Source organism: Rosa chinensis, chromosome 4, assembly GCF_002994745.2.
Source record: "Rosa chinensis cultivar Old Blush chromosome 4, RchiOBHm-V2, whole genome shotgun sequence".
Lineage (NCBI taxonomy): Eukaryota > Viridiplantae > Streptophyta > Magnoliopsida > Rosales > Rosaceae > Rosa > Rosa chinensis.
This window is the reverse complement of record NC_037091.1, coordinates 14,893,548-14,914,128: the sequence shown is the minus strand read 5'-3', so window position 1 is coordinate 14,914,128 and position 20,581 is coordinate 14,893,548. Positions and strand designations below refer to the sequence as shown.

The 20,581-nt window shown below is 37.4% G+C and overlaps 3 protein-coding genes, 1 long non-coding RNA gene and 1 pseudogene across 4 annotated transcripts; 1 reads left to right on the top strand and 4 right to left on the bottom strand.

The window, feature by feature from the left end:
* Positions 1-221: 221 nt before the first annotated feature.
* On the bottom strand, positions 222-875 carry LOC112198867 (fe-S cluster assembly factor HCF101, chloroplastic-like). The gene is made up of 3 exons (XM_024339964.1): positions 796-875; positions 630-683; positions 222-404 (listed from the first exon to the last, which is right to left on the bottom strand). Exons 1-3 carry the CDS (start codon positions 856-858, stop codon positions 222-224), a joined length of 300 nt encoding a protein of 99 aa, XP_024195732.1. The 5' UTR covers positions 859-875.
* Positions 876-11,550: 10,675 nt separating this feature from the next.
* Positions 11,551-12,642, top strand: LOC121053007. Its single transcript, XR_005810506.1, has 4 exons — positions 11,551-11,820; positions 11,917-11,981; positions 12,447-12,499; positions 12,596-12,642. It is a non-coding gene; the product is annotated as an uncharacterized LOC121053007 (long non-coding RNA).
* Positions 12,643-13,585: 943 nt separating this feature from the next.
* LOC121048922 lies at positions 13,586-14,674 on the bottom strand (annotated as a pseudogene).
* On the bottom strand, positions 14,540-15,578 carry LOC112198866 (ribonuclease S-7-like). The gene is made up of 2 exons (XM_040519325.1): positions 15,280-15,578; positions 14,540-15,183 (listed from the first exon to the last, which is right to left on the bottom strand). The coding sequence occupies exons 1-2, from the start codon at positions 15,535-15,537 to the stop codon at positions 14,872-14,874; spliced, it is 570 nt and encodes a 189-aa protein (XP_040375259.1). The 5' UTR covers positions 15,538-15,578; the 3' UTR covers positions 14,540-14,871.
* Positions 15,579-19,128: 3,550 nt separating this feature from the next.
* LOC112198865 lies at positions 19,129-19,686 on the bottom strand. Its single transcript, XM_024339963.1, has one exon. It carries the CDS (start codon positions 19,684-19,686, stop codon positions 19,129-19,131), a length of 558 nt encoding a protein of 185 aa, XP_024195731.1.
* Between the last annotated feature and the right edge of the window lie 895 nt (positions 19,687-20,581).

Sequence of the window (20,581 nt, the reverse complement as noted above, 5' to 3'; positions counted from 1 at the left end):
TAAGTCATAATGAAATGCGCTAATATTTAAACCAAAGTTTCTGTTAATTCCTAATACGTATACCTTGGTCGAAAAGGAAAGTGTGTCATCATTAATAATATCCTTCATGTACCGCATAACATAGTAGCCACACTCAATTCCGCCCGGTTGTTTAGGTACGCCCTATTTATTCACGTTAATTTCCTGAATCTTCACTATGATTTAACTGATTCAAGTACATATTAATTATGGTATGCAGTCAACTTGAGCAGAATCCTAACAACTTGCTCCTCAAACATACCTTGTTGGTGAATCTTAGCACATTGTTGCACAACACATATTCCAAGCTCCTGAAATGTCTTAGAAACTTCACCTAGAGGATCAGCTACCACTTCAGGTACTCCACGATCTCCAGACGCAGATAGCTACCAGATAAATGTAATCAAGGTTTTAGACAATTTCTGCCTGCAGCAAATATACCATATTGAGATGATAAATTGATAAGAAGCAAAATCGTGACAATGTGTGCTCTGAAACAAAAACTTGAACTGTATAGAAATTGTATGGCCCTTGTTGTCAACCAAGCTAGTCTCAAGCATGCACTAGAGAAATTTCGAATGATAAGTGAACTGAAAAAACATAGGACTTACAGTTGGTCTAATGGGAAAATCAAATAGATTAGGGATACCAAACTGCTTTACAACCTGCAAACATGTGAATTAAACTTTTTCAAATCCATGGTAATGCATGAACTGTAATACTAAGATTAATTAAGATATTATGTGAAGCAAGAAAGTAAATTATATATGTACATACCTCTGAGCCTAAGCCTTTACCAAATGGGTAATGACGCTTCCCATCAGCATCAAAATGGCTCATATTCTCAATTGCAGCAACACATGAACTAGTTAGTAATCAAAATGGCTCATATGAACTAGTTAGTAATACAGAACTTATGCACAAACAAATGGCCACTAGTTACACACCTCTGTAAGTTCCTGTTATGTTCCAGGTAGAATATGAACCCAACTCACTCATCTTTTCTTACAAATACCAATTAGCCACTGGTAGAAAAAAAAATGGTGATTTAGTAGGTTTATTCAGATTTGATGCCTTTCACAGTCCTGTTTTAGTAGTTAACAGACAAGATTACCCAATCACTCAGAAACAGGAAACTTAAATAACAAAGATAATTCTAAAAAGGGAGCAGAACCAATATATGTTTTCTTTTTCAAAACTCATTCTTTCAGCAAGAAATATAACCAAGAGTGTACACTGTATAAATGACAGGTTTCTTAATCAAAGTAGGGGGAAAAGGTGAGGATCAAACTCTTGCTGCCCAAATGGATACGTATTATACCATTGAAGCTATAAGCCCCCTCAAAGACAAGAGTTCCACTGCTACTAATTTCAATCGCTAAATTAATATAGGGCATAAAAATTACAAAATTGATATATTTAAGCATCAATAGCTAAACCCTTACCCTGTATCAGTTTGTGAAGTAAATTGAACTGGGTCCTTCGTCTCAAACACTCAATCCGGAATTTCATATTAACGGTGCTGAAAAATATGGACCGCTTCACCGTGAAGAACTCCGACTGGGTAAACCCTTACAGAAGCCTCCGTCTCCGTTGCTTTATCGACGCCGAACAAGCCACCGCCCCGAGTTGGTCGATCCTCATAGTCCAATACATTACTACTATAGTTGATATTGATTTCCAAAAATCAATTAACCATATATAGCAAAAATCTATAACTGTAGAAACCAATTCTCAACAACTCTACTACTTGCGTATCAAATCAAATGAAATTCCAGAACACTGAGTTTTCCTCTTTCTTTGAGAATCCATGAAAATTAAAGCACCATAGTGATGACGGGGAAAAATTAATAGAAAATATGCAATTGGGAAACAAAATTCAGTTAGATGGAAATGCAAAAGGGAAGAGCAGAGAGCAACGGTTACCAGGAACCAAAAAAATCAGTTGTTTGTTCAAGATACCTGCAAAATATAGAGAAAGCAACTATGAACAAAAGTTAACCCCAGAACTTGGAGCGAAGGATGGCGGAAAGTGGAGCTGAGCTCCGACGTTACCGAGCTGAGCTTCCCTATGACAAGCCCAATAAACAGAAATTCAGAGAGGACGGTGAATCGAGGACTTTCCATAACCAAATCAACATTAACAAAAGTCCCAAACACAAGCAAAAACCCCAAGATCGATTTCATGAAAAACAAACAGATTTCTCAAATTAGCAGTCTCAAGATTAGAGCAGTACCGGGACGCCGGAATCAGAGGCTCCATAGGCAGAGTTCTCAGGAAGCATCTCAAGCTTCCGTTTGAGAGGATTTAATGGCCGTGGCCATGGCGGCAACAGACTATTCAACTTGGCCGCCGATGAAGGCTTCGAATCCAGGGCCATAAAGATGAGATCTAAAGATGGAGAAGCGTTCTCGTTGGAGGCTTTATGCTTTCACCGAGGCCTGCCGGACTAGGGTTTGGCAACTGGGGCGACTCCATCGTCTCCCCTAAGAAATTTTGGCGCAGCTACAGAGACTTCATCTTCGTCAATTTTAGATAGAGACGGAGAGCATTTTAGAGAGAGAGAGAGTAGGGTTTGGAAAGACAAGGGAGCAAGAGAGAAGGAGAAGAGAGAGAGGTGATGGTCGGAGGTGGAGATGGAGGGGAAGGAGGGTCAGGTTGGAGAATGAGGTCGACGCAAAGAAGGAGGCACGCTGGAGTTGAAGTGAGAGTTAGTAATTAGGGTTCAAAAGTTTCAGACAAGTGAAAAAAAGTCTAAGTGTTGGGGGGAATGAATATTTTGGTCCTCCCGCGTTTCTAAAATTTTCAACTTAGTCCCTCCGCATTTTTTCAAAATTTTCGAACGAGACTTTACACATCGGTTAATTTAACGACCGATGTTTATAATCACAATAGAAATCGATTTTTCACAAACTGATGTTAGGATGTATTTTTTACATCGCGTGCAATTCCGACCGATTTAATAGTGGTGATGTTTATTGACATAATTCTAGTAGTGTGGATACTAAAGAATACTTAATTATGCAAGAATATAGATATAATTAGGTTCTCTGTTATGATTCAGGTTCTCACCATTGGATCTCTTTATCAGGATGATTCTGCTACACTTAGGAGGGCTGCTTCTGCCTGGCACGCTGAACTGGCACCGCTCTCGAAGCCCTTGCTTGTAGTCAATATAGGAGGCCCTTCTGGTAAACTTTTGCACCTAAACCTCTGTTATGATTCCATTTTGTCCTTTTATTAGGATATAATTAAGTTCGATTTCTATGTTTATAATTATCTTTGATATTTATGGAATTCATTACGAAACATCAAAAAGTATCCTGACATTGCTAACAAAACATGCCAACACATTTTTCCTTGTACTTTTAGATTCAGTATATATAGCTGGCTAGCTTAGCTAGAGAGAAACATTAAGTCTTAGTTCCTAAGTTGACAATTTCACTACACACACAAACTGATCAACTATACATAGAAGAAGTGATCAAGAAGTAGACTGCAGTAGTAGTAATGGCAGATTGGGGACCGGTGGTGATAGCGGTGGTGTTGTTTGTGCTGTTAAGTCCAAGGCTACTGTTTCAGCTGCTGGGGAAGAGCAGAGTGGTGGAGTTTGGCAACATGCAAACCAACGGACTATAGTTGTATTATATGCTCTTAAGAACCTGTGCCTCTGTTTCTAGTGACAAATATGTCCAATTTTGTTTCCACTACCACTTATTTACTTCTTTCTTTTTATTTAGATGACTATGGTAGTAATCTAATTTTGTAGGTAGAATCCATCTCCCTTGATGAAGCTGCAAGGTTATTACTTGGGGATGCACACAATGCATCCGAAATGAGAAGTAAGAAATCTATACTTGCTTTTGTTTATTCTTGAATCTTTTTGACATATTACTTAAGGAGCTGAAACTCTTGCCTTTTCTCTACTTGATGAAGCAGCTAAAGTACGGCGGATTTATGATATTGCAAATGTTTCGTCCTCCATGAATCTTATTGAAAAGGTAAAACTTGTAGAACTTGTGATAGAGAAATATTAGAATTCATAATCTCCTAAACAGCTAGTATAATGTACTGCCAAGCTAAACTGTGCCCCTTGTTCAAAAATATGTAGACCCACGCAGCAGATACAAGGAATTCTGCATATAAATGGTTGGTGGTTGGTTACTTGATACATAAATAACAATATTACCAGTCTTTGCTTGTGCTTACTACTATTGTGAATATGCCTTTTAAGCTGGCCTTCTAATTAGTTGTCATTAACACACAGGTTTCACCAAGTTATAAAGGAATTACTTCCAACTGTCTCTTACTCAAGGTGAGTCTATAGTTATAAGTTTTATGATCTTGTCTAATTGGAGCAAATTTATATCGATATATTTTCTTGCTAAATTGAAATTGTGCTGCATGACCTCTAAGATGTAGAATTTATTTATTTAAGAGTTCAAGCATTACCATTGTCAGGCATTGCATACTTGAAAGTTAAGATTGATGTCAAACAATTAGTTATGTGAGTCGGTAATCATTTTCTTGTACTATGAAACAATGTGGCTACACCTTCAGCTAGAAAAATTAAATTCCATCTAATTGATATATACATATTATGTAGGAGCATTAGAATGGGGCTGCCCCAGCTAGAAGTGTTCTGGCGTGGATCCTAATATAAATTTGAACGTGTCTTTATATGTGCAGGTCTTTCAACCTGTCTTTTGGTGAGCAATGTTACAAGCAAGGAGGATGTTGGTTATTACCACACGTATGGTTCAGAAGTTTTGGTCACTAGCTTTGTGTATAACTCTTTAAGTTCAACAAGAAGCTTAGTAGTTTTAGGTATTTTGATGCTTATAATTTTGCAAAACTTTTGGTTGGTGTTACAATTCTGATTGTTGGTTTGTAATTGAAATGAGTTCATACTGGTATCTTACAAATTTTCAATTTATAAAGGACATGATGTATATACGCGTATTTCAAATCAGTATTAAACTACAAAAACGATGTTATTAAAGAGATGATACATCAGATTGGAAACAAAAATCGATGTCTCTTTATTCAGTGCACATTGAATTATTAAGTAAGAAACGATGTAACACAACCTAATGGACATTGATTTATTAAGTAAGAAATGATGTAACACAACGCAATGGACATTTACATTGTGTAAGAAATGATGTAAAACAAATCAATGGACATCGATTTATTAAATGAAAAACGATGTCTAGTATAAGTATGAACATCAGTGCCAACCTCAAAAACTGATGTTTATTAGAAAAATGGACATCGCTTCATAAAAGGAAATAATGTTTAATAGATTAATGAACATTGGTTGCGTAATACAAAAGAATGTAGATTCAATCTTAAATAGTGTGATATATGGCAAGTACCCGTAAAACTTATAAACAGCAAGCAAACTTCAAAAACACCGATGTATAAGAGAATATAACACATCGTTTCTAGAATGAGTAACGATGTTAAAATGAATACTAGTGCTATTGGACCTATATTTCGTTAAGCATTAAATGCATAAATATGAAGGTTTAACAATATCTAAAAACACCAATTTGTGATCATAATAGCAGTTTAACATCGATTCTGGAACATAATCCGAGGTTTATTATTATATGGGGTATGGGTTTTTAACCGATGTCTATTTTTTGCGATCTTTTACATCACCCACTAACACATGGGTACAAATTTTTTTTACATCGGTTTTTGGCCGATGTATATGAGGAAAATTCTAGTAGTGTTGACTCTTGATCGTTGTCTCCAGAAAGATTCCTCCAGGTTCCAGACCACACTGAGATCATTGAGAAGTTCATGTTCCCTTCTCCGAGAGCCACAAGAAATAGGTCCCTCTTGAATTATCTTTAATTCCCTATTTAGGGTCTCAATAGTTGCTTTGTTGTTGGGATATTTTGTCTTACTCTAAGCTATCAGGCCCCTCTTGCAAGAGATAAGATTTGATTCCCAGAGCTTGAAAGAATCACAGTAGGGATCAACTTTCCAACAAGCAGTAATAATTTCTTCACAATCAGGGTCATTTGCCCAACAAGCTTCAGATCGGAAGGTCTTGGGGCCTCTTGGAAATCTGGGCTGAGCATAGATTATTAGAGGGCAATGATCTAAGTCGATCCTCAATTCATGTGAATATATGAGTTTGGCCAAGTCTGAAACCATTCAGCATTCCCAATAGCCCGATCCAACCTTTCTCGAATCATTCATCTATATCTTCTCTTTTGTTTTCCCATGTAAATTTTGGGCCTATGAATCGGAGATCAACAAGAGCATTCTGGTCAATAAAATTCTTTAGAAATCGGGTTCTATTCTAGTCCCAAGGGAAGCCACCCTCTTTTTCGTCATTTGAAACTAGCTCGTGAAAATCCCCAACACAGACCCAAGGTATAGCAGTAGAGAAGGACAGGTTGGCAATAGAAGACCAGAATATCTGTTTGTCCTCATGGTAAAGAGGACCGTAGAAGAACGTGACTCTGATAGAGGCATCAAGGGAAGAAAACTTAATAATAGTATCAATTAATTATCTAATTGAATAAAACAAATGGATGGTTCTAACAACACTTACTACTATTATGATAAACCGTTCAAGTATTTTATAGAAATGAATAACTAAAAGGTCTTTAGTTTGTCATCTCAAAAAAAAAAAAAAAGGTTTTCAGTTTGATTGATTTTTACAGAGCTAATCTTTGTATAGGAAAATGCTTGAGATCCCAAATTTATATACAAAATTTGGATCCCAAATGATGTGGCAGCCACCATGTCAAAGTTTGGTTTTGAAAAGACATTAATGAAGTGAAATTTATCTATTTTTATTTTATAATTAATATTACATTAGTCTAAATTAAAGATTAAAATCTAATTCCTTCACCCTTTTTTTGAGAATCTCCTCCACCCCCACCATACCAGTGAGATCACTGCCATGAAAGATTTCAATCTCAAGTTTTCAACCCTTCTTTCTCCTTTGTTGGAAAAAAAAAACCCTTCTCTCTCTCTCTCTCTCTCCCCATTTGAAATTTTCTGTTGCAAATCTAGGTCATTAAACGCAACATCTTTAACTTCTTCCTCTTTCTCTTTTGCAATCCTCTAATCATTCTTTATTCTTTTCTTTGGTCCATGGTGATTTTTTTTTTTGAAAGGAAAATAACTTCGCTATCTTTTATTGATTAGGTTTTGTTTGCAGCGCTAGCTGCACTTTAATATCAAATCCCTTCTTTTATTTTTTCAATGAATGATATGCTTTTCATTCTCCAATACTTAATCAAAAACTTATATGATAAAATTTCTTATCATTTTTGCATCATTGAATCAAGTTGTCAACTAGTTTTTCATAACTTCCTATTACATAGATTGTGGAACCTCAGAGGGGTAAATCAAACAAACATATTCCTCACAAAACTATCTTTATGAAAGGCATAATGATCTTAATCTTTTTATGAATTTGGTTTTCAATGTCCTTGAACTCAATCCCCCTAATAGCAAGAACACCAGGAAAGAACAGGATCCATATGTACTTTCCTTGAGTTTCATTTACAAAGCAACTGACTTCAAGTACTAATGTCTTTGATTCAGAATCCAAAACCCCCAAAAGAAGGGGGGAAAATATGTTTAGTATAAAACTTCCTCAAGAAAAGAGTTAAGAGCTTAACCCATTTCCTGAGCAAAACCCAGAAACCAAAAAGGTATTATAGAACTAAAGCAAGGATCTTTAGAGGGGGGGGGGGTTATCAAATTGAGATTTCTCTTTGTAATTGGATCCTAATCTCTTTCATAAATTATTGTAATCATACAAATAGATGAGCATGATAACGCAATGCCTAATGATATAGGACCTTGCTCTGCTTGATCATTGCGAAGCACAAGCCATGAGTTCGAGGCAATGGATTGTAATATGGGGAAGCAACATAAGATTTGCAGCATCGAAGCTGATGATGTCTATAGAAAAAACCTAAAGAACATAAATAACAAAATATAAAAATCCACCTCACCAATTTTCAAAATAAATGTCGATGACATGGCATACGCCACCTCATTTGGTATTGAAATTTTGTAATATTTTTTGGGTCTATAGCACTACCATTTTGGGAATTGTTTTGGAGGCAAATTAAAATTTAAATCATTTGTATCTTTGGTTACAAGAAATATCCTTTAGCTGTAACCAAAAAAAAAAAAAAAAATCCTTTAGCTATCTAATTAAAGAATCAACTTGTCTTATTTTATTAATTTCTTATAATTTATGCAGAAAATGATTGCAGTTTTTATGTTTTATCAATGGGTTTTTGTCTATTTACTCTATTTCTAGAGATTTTTTTCACACTTACCCTATTAAGTTTTTTTAATTCCTCATTACCCAAAACACTCTAAGGAATTCTTCCCTAATACCCTATTAAGTTTTTTTTTTTTTAGACGATTTTATCTTCACCCATTTGTTACTTATAGAGAGAGAGAGAGAGAGAGAGAGACAGAGAGAATGGAAGAGAAAGAAGCCATAGGAGACTTCGCTGGAGTCCCGTCACCGGCGGTCGGATTTCGGTCACCTGTCACCAGTTTCCAATCACCCGCCGCGGGAATCCGGTCACCTGCCGCCGCTTACCGAACTTCTCTGAAAACCTCGCCGGAGGTCCCCAAAGAGGTCGTCAGAGATCTCATAGGTCGTCTGAAAGGTTTATTGCCCTCAAATAGACCTGTATTACCCCTCAATAGACGTCTATTGCCCCTCCTCAAAAGAACTTTCAGTCGCCGGAATGGAAACTAATCTCCCTAAAATTAGACAAATAAAACTTTGATTAAAGAAAAAAAATTACATTAATTCAAAATATTTATTGCCCCCCCCCCCTCTTCCCCCAAAAAAAAAAAAAAAAAAAACTTTTTTTTTCTTTCTTTCTTTTTGGGCCTTCTACCCCCATTACGAAAAAAGAAAAAAGAAAGACTAGACCTAGAATTCGACTTTGGCCTAAACCGTTTTAGCAGGTCGGGCCCACCTGTGAATGTCCAGCAATCTCCTCATCTTCGGCGGACGGAATTTTGAGCTCCTCCATGAGCTGCTTTATCTTGAGCTACTGCTTGTTCAGGTCGAAAGGGTTCAATTTTCTCTCTGTAATTGGATCCTAATCTCTTTCATAAATCATTGTAATCATACAAATAGATGAGCATGATAACGCAAAGCCTAATGATATAGGACCTTGCTCTTCTTGATCATTGCGAAGCACAAGCCATGAGTTCGAGGCAATGGATTGTAATATGGGGAAGCAACATAAGATTTGCAGCATCGAAGCTGATGATGTCTATGGAAAAAACCTAAAGAACATAAATAACAAAATATAAAAATCCACTTCACTAATTTTCAAAATAAATGTCGATGACATGGCATACGCCACCTCATTTGGTATTGAAATTTTGTAATATTTTTTGGGGTCTATAGCACTACCCCTTGTATAATGTTATGCAACATGAATGGTTGGATTAGAAAATTATAAAGTTAAAATACATTAATCACAATAAAGGGTGAATATGGTAGCTCATTCACTTCAGGGATAAACCTAAGAATTGTCCTTATTATACGAATACCTTCCATTGAAGAAGTACTTAACTGTCCAAAATTAGCCATTAGATCTCACTAGAGTCTTAACATCTACTCGGAGGCATAAGCAAAAGAATGGATGCACACTACCACAAATATGGGTTAAAGATACCATTTAGCCCCCACTATTAGATTAATGGTGATGGCACCCAAAAAAAAACTCACCAATCTTGTTTTTTTATCTGAGAGAGTCTCATAGGTGTCATTGCAATTTAAAAAAAAAAAAAAGATTTCAAAGTCACCAAACACAATTTTATTTAGATACGTGGACTGACTGCCAAAACAAGGGCAAAGCCCTATCCTCAGACCATCAACTATGGACTCGCTCTCCCCTTCTCCCTTCTCCTTTCTCTTTCACCGGCAACTATGGTCTCTGACCATCAGTTATTGTCACCGGTCAACCCATCTGCTGTGGGAACCACTGATCTACAAACTATACGCACGCGTTGGATCTCCCTATACTCGATTAGCTATGATTGATAGTTCTGGATGTCGTCGTCGATTGGCAAGTCAATTTGCAAGTGGATCTAGTTATTTTTGCCTTTGCATGTTCATTCTCTCTCAACTTTCCTTGGGTACAGTCTGTTGTGGTGGCTCTCTATTCTATTGTTGTTGGAGTCAGCTTGTTTCATTCTCATCTATCAATCTACTTAGATTTAAATTGGGATTTTTCTAGGTTGGGTTAATTTTTTTCTCAAACTCATTGCTGTCTAATTTCATTTCAAATCTTAAACTCCTACGCTTTCTACTCCGATTATTATCAGGATCGAAGAATAGGTTCATCAGTATTCTTCACTCTCTCTTAAAAAGTGGGTGTTCGTGTTGGGTTTTCTAAGAACATGATAATTGCTACTGGGTCGTGAATAGGAAATTTCCATGCATGTTTCTATTTTTTATAGGTTGTTGGGTTTTTGGTTTAGACTCTCATAACTCTTATGAATTGCCAGAATTGGTATGGGTCTTTAGTTTCTTACTTTTTCGTTTTCCATCAGGGGAGCCGGTTCACTTTTAGTTTGTCATGTTTTTCCTCTTTTATTGACTCTGAAGCTATTTTAATTTATTCTATCTTTATCTTTTATTAAGCTCTTGCCAATTTTTATGCAGGTGGAGTGGTGGCTGTGGAGGAAGGCAATAGAGGTATGAACATATTCATGCCATTCTGGAACGATGTCGTTTGCTGCTCTACCCAACTAAACGATGCCAAATCTCTCAGGCGCAGCCGTATTCTCTCTAGCAAGCTCTACTTTGACGTCCCGAGCTCTAAGGTTAAACCAGTATCTAAATTTGTCTGTGCTTTCAAGTTTACATTTTGGAATCTGAGAATTTCGCCAAGTTTACATCTTGGCATTGAGAAGCTGTAAGTGATCGTAATGTATTCTTCTTTTTGTTTGAATTGAATTTTTTGAATGGAATTGGTATTGACCTCAATACCTATATAGGCATCCGTTCGATTCGGCTAAATGGGGTCGGAAATGTAGATTCTTGTCCATGGATGATGTTGTGGACAAGAATTGCATTGTAGAGCCAAAGGAAGCTGCAAAGGAAGATCTTGTGGTATATATTCATATGAATTTTGCTTTGTGATTTGTGTGTGGATGCTTATTAGTAACTTTAAGCTAGATTTACTTACTATTGGTAACTGTGAGCATTTGCATACAGAAGCATACTTGAATTGTCTAAAGGAAAGTGTAGATGTGGCTATGATAATTAATGTAAATGCCTTCAAATGGACTATGGCAATACATTCTTAGTCGTACTCATAACTTACAGCTTCAGGATAAGGATCAATGGTTTCTGATGATATTTGTTAGTTTCGAATTACGTTATGAATATCATGACCTATTTGTTTCGTCTGCTTTGATTAAGGTACCTCCTGTTGCCCTATTTCCAAATTGCTTTGTGCAGTAGAAAGTTCTCAGTCCTCCATTTCACAACCAGGCAATTCGTCATCCATCTTGCATTTTTATTTTATTTTTTCTAGTGCTTTCTTCTACTAAAAAGGAAAGAGAAGAGAACAAGGATTTAGTGTGATTGTATTATACTGCAGGTGGGGAAACCATCTTGGCTGCAAAGCTAGCAAAAGAGCGAGGATGGGCCATCAATGTGGGAGGACTGGGTTTATCATTGTTGTGGGGGAAAAGGAGGTGGATTCTGTGCTTATACCGATATTTCTCTTTGCATACATTTTGTGCAGGTGCGGTTAAACATACTCAAGGTACTAACTATTGCACATCAGATGAATAGCTGCATTATAAGTTCAGTTTTGAATTTAGTACAAAAGCTAATTTTCCCTCATTATCTATATATGCAGGGTGATGATTATTAATCTTGATGCCCATCCAGGAAATGGCCATGAAACAAATTTTGCCAATGACAGTATGTTTACCTTCTTGTCCTTAGAACGTTGTTTGACTTGATCACCACATCTTAATCTCTTACAAGTACTTAAATGCTATTTTTTTATAACATGTCAAGTCTATTTCCTAGATATGTACAACCCTGGAATATATCCATTTGCAAATTTTAAACCTCATCATCATGCAATGGGTATTCCCTAAGAAACTGCAGACTTTATTCCTTAATGCAATGGTGTGTGTTGAGATGCAAGTTGTTAATAGCTAAGTAGTTTGATTGCTATTGGTAAGGACAGGCTTTTTTAGACTTTGTGGTAGGGAGAAGGCAAACTTTCCCTACTGTCTCCTGTTATTGCCGTTTCACTACATATTTACTTGTTCTTTTTGATTGATCAGCCTCAATCTATAGTGTTTTCTTATTGAGGTTTTCAATTATGCTATTGGCCTAATCATAACGCCTTTTCTTCCTTAATGGTCTCTTCTTTAGGATTATGAAGCAAAGAGATTCATTGATCAGAGGGTTAAAGTAGCGGTGAGTCGGTGAGCCTTCATTATCCCATCATCATATCAGACTGTAGTTGTTTTGTCCATGGCTTTCTGTAACGTAATGTTTTTTTTTTTTTTTAATTTAAACAGAGTGGCACTACAACAACCGAGTACTTGAGAAAGATGAAGCTCTTGGGGTATATACTTACAAGTCATGTGCTGCCGTTTTCTATCTGACAATCTTTAGCAATAGTTTTTCTTCTAGACACACTGTAGTTGCGTAACTTATTTGATTAGAAGTACTTTCATGTGGACTCAAGAACCTGATATGAATGTTGGGTTGCTGCTCTAAATTTTGCTCCTGAGTTGATGGTCTATAATGCTGGAACTGATATTCTACTTGGCGATCCTCTGGGCAAGTTGAAGGTAACATCTTTCTCTTGATCTTTTTCAGTCTTGGAGAATATCTCTTGCGGTCATAACTCTATGATCTATGAATTGCAAATGTGATCTATGTTTATGTTTCTTGCTTATGTAGTCATCCATGGAGAAGAAGAGGAAATTGCAGATATCATGCCTAGAATTAAGGCTGCCAATTTTCATTTCACAGAAAGTGATTTGATATTTTGATAAGAATTATTGAGTTTGTATATTAATTTTTTTTTAATTTGAAATATTGCAGTCACCATTGCAATCGGGTCCACAAATTGAAAGTCACCAAAAAAGTGATAGTGCCTTTTTAAGTCTTTGTCACGCCTGCAATGGCAACCCTTCCTTAATTAGTGTCTAAGATGGTGACAATTGCCATTACACCAATCATGGTTGTCATTTACTTCAATCCACACCATTCACAATGGTGTTTATAGCTCAGTTTTGTTGTAGTGGCGCACGTGTAAAAACCCCTCACAAAATTTTAAGGTCATGAGCAGAAGCACTAGAACGCATTCTTATGCTACGGCTAGTAATTAAGATCGAGAACCGCCAATGAATCATCCAAACACATGCTTAAAAAAGTTGGTGGATATATCGAATCATCCATTTAAGTTATTAGACATAAAGATAAACAAGTACCTAACGTAAGATTGTATTTTTAGGGGGGTGAAATTTGCACACCCAAAATTGCAAATTGCACACCCTCTTATTTTTTTAATAGTATTTCATATCACATCCTTTTAGACTTCCAAAACTACCCTAAAAAAGTAAGAGTTTTCTTTATTTCCTTTTTGGGTCCTCTCTCTCTGTGGCCAGCACAGACCCTGTTACTGCTTCTTCATGCTACTCAGACGAGGAGACCAAAGAAGCAGCATGAGTCCTCAGTGATTGCAAAGAAGCACCGTAATCGGATGCATTAGTGAAATGAAGCATATGCCACAAACCAGAACCCATGACCAAGACATCTGGGTAGTTTCGATTTTGATTGAAACCCGCAACCAGAGAAGTCAAATTGAGAGCATAAGGCTTGAACAGAAGAAGTCTAACCTGCCCAGAAGAAGTCTAACCCCATTCCAATCTCATCAACCACAATCTGATAATCACTGTGGCGCTTGAACAGCTTACCCCTAACCGTGTCCATCCACTCCGAATCGAGAACCAGAGTGAGTAACGAGCTTGGCCTAAGAGTACCCAAGATCCGTTGAGGAGATTGGCGGTGTCGAATCGGCCGAGCTTTTGGAAGCTTCAGGCTAAGCTTGTGGTAATCGAGGGGGGTGGGGGGGGGGGGGATCGGAATCGGGGGAGGGAGTGACGTCCCAGACAAGGTCGTGGAGGTGGGAGAGGTAGGAGTAGCAACGGTTCTGGAAAACGACGACGGAGGAGATGGTGCTGACGAAGCTGGTGACGGAAGGGAAGTAAAGGGTGAGGTGGACGCCTATGGCGAGAGTGATAAAGAGGGCGCCGCTGAAGAAGAGCATCTTGTGGCTGAGATGATAACTGGCCATGTCCATTAGAACTAAAACCACAACGCAAGCCGCCAACACTCCCAATTGAACTGCTCCAATCAATGGGGGGAGGGTGAGAGGACCCAAAGAGAAAAAGAAAACTCTGAATTTTTTAGGGTAGTTTAGGAAGTCTAAAAGGATGTGATATGAAATACTATTAAAAAAATAAGAGGGGTGTGCAATTTGCAATTTTGGGTGTGCAAATTTCACCCCCCTATTTTTATTCATAAAGTATAGTTTATTACATTATTTTAATGCTAGGGCGTCAAACCCTAGACCCAACTAAATTCATCGAAACAATGTAGAAAAAGAGATGAAAAGAGGGAGAAAGGAGAATCAGCTAAACGTAGTATATGTTATTGGTTGCAGTTGTGTTCTTCATCATCTTGCAATCCGTGGACCGGGTACAATTGACCAGATCTGTCCCCTGGTGATCGAAACAGATAACTATTTCCCTCAGAATTAATTCAGTTGTGCCGCTCCCACGAGTTAATGCTTCCTCCTTGCACAGGATGAGAGGTATATAATCGGTACTAATCTTGGACTGGACGGCTGCTTGAAAATCAGCCAGTGAATACCATCGAGACTGCCCCGGCTTGATTTTTTTTGTTCCAAAACAGAATAGAGATCATACTCCTTCCAGAACTTGTGAGCTCTCTCAAAATACGCTGTCTGAGTGATAGCTGGTGCAGTACAGGACCCATGCTTATTATATTCGTGTTCCCAAAAAGTCATATTATCTTTATCTCTCCGGACGCTGGGCCAAGATTGGAGAAGATCGGTTTTCAGCGACGGTGTTATCTGAAAAACAAAACAAGCCGAGTAACTTGGTTACAGAACTAAGCATGAGTTAAACATGCACTAACCAGAAAGATGTTCAGTAAAAATAATATATACCAGGTTTCCGTCGAACGAGTGTAGTTTCACGGCAGCTGTACACTCGATCACCTCCTGCTTGGAAATATTCGTGGGCCAAATTCCATGAACCGTGAATTTGGCCGGCAATCTCGCCGGTGGAATGCATTTCTTGACGTTAACACAGGAACCTCTAGCGTATTGCAAGACAAACTGTAGGTATTCGAATGGCTCTGCATGGGAACCCTTGAACAGACCAACAGAGAGCAAGAAAATAAGACAGACTGCTGGTGTTCTCATTTTTTCTGCATATGATGATCACTCTTTTGAATAATATTGTAGCTAGAAATAATTCGAATGGTTCATGTCACCAAACATGAAACTCTATATATAGATCCCTGAAACACTAGCTACTGTGGTTTCAATTGATCCAATTGATCTACTATGTCGAACTGAAACTCGCCTTCTTTTTTCTGTTCACACGTCATTTCCATATGCATGCATTGTTAGAATCATTATGAACTTGTCACACATTAACATAAAGTAAATTGATAATTAGTTTTTTTTTTTTAGCTTAATGTCAAAACTAGTTTAACACGGACACAAACTATAAACCAATACTTGTAACTTAATGGAAGAGTGTATCAATTCATTAAGATTAGTAGTTCAATTCTTAGTCTGCAAGAAAGACTACAATGAAGTGTTACATTAAGAATCTAACTAGGAGACCTAATCCGATATGATCGAACTACTTTGATGGAAATTAAGCTTCTTGAGGTTTAAGTCACCTATATAAACAGATGAATTGGTCTCTGTTGCCACCACGACATTTTGCATAAGTTCTGTCCATTGAGAAGCAAAGCTGGTAAGCAACAGAAGAGCTAGGCCACATTCTAGTGATCAGAGTTTGTAGCTGCAGAAGATGGAATCCATGCTAGTAATTGCGCGCTGAAGGTAAGCCTTGATCCTTGTGTGGTTGTTGTCGAGTTTATATGCATATGATTGTGAGCATGGTTGTATGGTTTTACAATTGGTATCAGAGCATAGGCTCACAAATATGATTTTAGTTTTGCTTGACATGAAAATCATTTTAAGGTTTTGGCAAAAAAAAAAAAAAAAAAACTTTTGCTTTACGTCTAGGCCCAGTCACAACATGCGGAGGATCCAGGCCCAAACCCGACCAAAACCTCAAGAACAGGTGATCGTTGTATCACAACGGTTAGTTTTGATCAAGACGAAGGTCTGGGACTAGATTCAGAAACACGTGAGATGTTTTTATCTCAAGAAGGGATTCTAAACCCCAATTGCTGTGAATCAAGAAGCCGATAGAATTGATTGTTGCATCTGGATATCGAATTCATGCTTCCGCTGAGATTTTTAGCAAAAAATTGGGGAAAAAGCAAAAACAGGTTTTTCTGTGAAATTAATTTCGATTCATAGCATGATTATTAAGTTATAGATTGTGCTCAAGAACCCTAGTTGCATTCCCGACGTGCATTACGCTAGAGTAGATGGTGACCGGATGAAACTTACAATTTCTTGATTGTTCTGTGGTTTCTTGGAATCGAAACAACTTTGTCTGTGCTTGAATATGCATGATGGATTGATTGCTTGGTACCTACATTAACTTTTTCGTTAAAGTTGCCTATGCGGCATGTTTTTTTTTAATAAAAACTTCAAATGGTACCAAACTATTGCAAAATGTATTTTTGGTATCTATAATCTTTTTACATCAAATGGTACCTCGAATACATATTGATTACAAATTTAAGATAAAATTCTAAATACATACTTGAGATACCATTTGGGGTAAATATATATATATCTATATATATATATATAGGTACCAAAAAATACATTTTGCAATAGTTCGGGTATCATTTGGAGTTTTTATCAAGAAAAAAAATGCATGCCATGTAGGCGACTTTAACAGCAAAGTTAACATGGATACTATATTTGGTAATGGCACAATACTTCATGTACCATTTGGGGTAAAAAAAATTCGTAAGTACCAAAAAATACCTTTCGCAATAGTTCAAGTACTATTTAGAGTTTTTACTCCACTGAAAATTGGGTAGTAGCAGATGTCATAGATGCCAACAATAAGGAGTGGGTAGTTGATGTTTTGAGTGAGTTTTTTATGGAGATAGAGGTCAATAAGATAGCAGCTATTCCCTTGAGTATTAGACCGGCAGAAGACAGAATGGTATGGCATTATGATGGCAAGGGTGTGTACAACGTAAGGCATCATGTAATGGTTAACTCTTTGAAAAGTCATGCATGGGCTTCAATCTCTACTTTAATTGCTGGCAGTCAATTAAGGAGCTACTGGAACAAATTGTGGCCAACTAATGTGCCACCAAAAGTCAAAGTCTTCACATGGCGCTTGTTGAATGGAGCACTACCCACCATGTCTGCAATTTTTTCACATAAAATTCTTTTGCATGATATTACTTGTGTTTTCTGCTGCAATTCGGTGGAGACCGAGAAGCACTTATTTAAAGATTGCATGGCACTCCAATGTTTTGGAATTTCTGTCCATTAAAGTTGAAGCCTAAGAATCATGTTGCTGCTAATGTGAAGGCCTGGGTCTTTGATATGATGGATATATTGTGTTCTGAGCATTGTGACTTTTTTTTATTATGGGCCTATGGTTGATTTGGTGTGAGAGGAATAACTTAGTCCTGGAAGGGTGGTAATTTTCAACCCATGCTATGATTCAGTGGTGTAGACAACAATTGGAGGACTTTCAGCTATACCATCCAAAAGCTTCAAGGAAAGAGAAAAGGTGTTTGACTACATGGGAATATCCTCCTTCAGGAAGACTGAAAATTAATGTTGATGGGGCTTTCAGAGTTAACTATGGAAGTGGTGGTATTGGAGTGGTGGTCAGAGATGAATTGGGCATGGGTATTGCAGCAATTGCAAGGCCTTTTCTGCATGCACACTCAGCTATTAATATGGAAGCGAAGGCGTGTAGAGCTGGTCTTCTTCTTGGTATACACCAAGGTTAGACGGAAATTGAATTGAAAGCGACTCTGCCATTCTAATTGCTGCTTTCAATAGCAAGGAGGTGAATTACTCGAAGGTAAGTTAGATTTTGGATGATTGTAAAGATTACCTATCTGCTTTTCAATCAGTCGGTATATCTACTGTGAAGCAAATGGTGTTGCATATAGACTCGCTCACCTTACTAGTGTTGATTGGTTAGATGAGACTCCTACTAATATTCAGGATGTACTCTACGAAAATTATTGTCATTGTTTTAATATAACACGGGGTTTAGGTTTTATGTCCCTACCATTGCAAAATATTATTTCAATAAATGGAACCGGGCGTGGGGCTGAGCCTCCTAGCTAGGTTGGGTTCCAAACCCCTTTCTAAAAAAAAAAAATGATAACAATACAGTACCTTGGGTGACACCTCAAAAGATGAATTAATGAGGAGGGAAACACATTGGAAATAGGAACTCCTAGTAACAACCTCATCAACTTTAGCTTTGTACGAAGAAATAACAACATAAGGTAGAAATCTGAACTTGTTTAGCATGCCTTATGCTCCATACGAATGGACCCCACAACGGCAATATGGGGATCAATCTATGGCCAGCGGAATTTAGTCCGCAATCCTTCCATCACTTTGTTAATCCTGAGAGACACATCATCTCATGGGATGACCCACATTGAATATGCGTATGTTTTCTTGTTAACCAGACAATGACTGACTGGTGGAGAAGAGTACTTGAATACAGAAATCCGGCCTGTAAAAGAGCATGAAAATATAATTTGCAACAATTCTACATTTTTGAACCATAAAAGTAAATATAATATCAACATCCATATTGACTCATATTTGATCAAGCATCAGGATAGAAAAGAGAACAGTGAGAACTTATACATTGGGTGTAGAATTATCTTTGCTCTTGGGTTTGTTGGCTCCCAACACTGAAACTATGCTGCTCAAATACACAACAGCAGTAGAGTTAGTCCGCTCGCTTCGAATGGGAAGATTTTTAAGCGTTTTGGTATCAATATTATAAGAGAATATAAGTCCGCTATAATCAGTGTCATAAGGATCATTCCAAGGAACCTCGTTGCTCTTCCAAAATATCAACGGTTCCATAGGGAGGTCAAAAGTTATGTGTTTTGTCCAAGCATTACCGTTAGAACCACCAAATTCATCTATCACCCATATTCCATATGATGATAGTTGACAGATTTGTCTTCCCAAAGGAGCAACGGAGTCCTTCCACATTAAATGGTTCACAACAAAATAATTTTTTGATGGATAATCAAATTCATCCAGTAACATTATATTATGAAATAGCTCATCCCCAGTATCAAACATAATGATAACTTCCCTAATGAATTGCTCCTCGTCGTCATCAAGCACATCCAATTCCTTATGTTGCTCATGTCCCTGCCAAAAACACTTATCCTTGAAGTGCATCTGGAATTGTTCAGGCCAAAGAATAGTAGTTTCTGTTTCTAATGAATCAATCTTGATCTCTCTTAAGTATCAATACCAAGGGTGTAGACAGCTGCTTTGGAAGGATTATAAATGTTAAATCCATCAGGCGTAGATAATTCTGGAGCAGAAAATCCAATGTTAACAACTTTATATTCGTTAAAGTTCAGATCCTATCCAAATCCCAAACCATCTATGAACTAGAATGTGGTTAGAAAGGGCCAATCAGAATCTGGAAGGTATGGAGAAGGGGGAAGCTAGAGGCTTTTATTCATGAATTGCTGGGTTGCATAAAATCACCTCACCAGAAACGGCTTGAGTTCTAAAATGATCCCATTACAATGGCCTATAATTTTAAGTGATTCGGCTGGAGTCTTTACACTAGTAGGAAATGAAATATGGAATTCCTGGATACTAGAAAGAAAGCTATGCTCATCATGCATGACTTGAATCATATACTCTCACAAGCGTACGAATCGTGTCAAGTAAGGGAAGTATTTGGACCTTAGTTTATCGTACCTCGGGGATTAGGTGTTGGATCTAATCGAGATAATTGGCGGTAGGATACAAAAAGCACACAAGAAATATATAAAGTAAAATAAAAACTATAAACAATCAAGGCACCAAGCCTTGGCAATGCTCGGCTTAGCTCACACCAAGCCTATTCAAAGCCACTAACTTGTAGCCACAAGATAGGTATACACAAATGAGTCGATGGATTCAATATTTGGGAGTTGATTTGAACTTAACAAAAAGTAATAAAATACAAAGAAATTAATTAATAAAAATGTAAACAAGATATGAATGAGAATGTCGGGTGCTAAGGAGGTTCCGTCACCCAAATCCTATGTGTCGGAAGCTAATCTAATATGTAGAT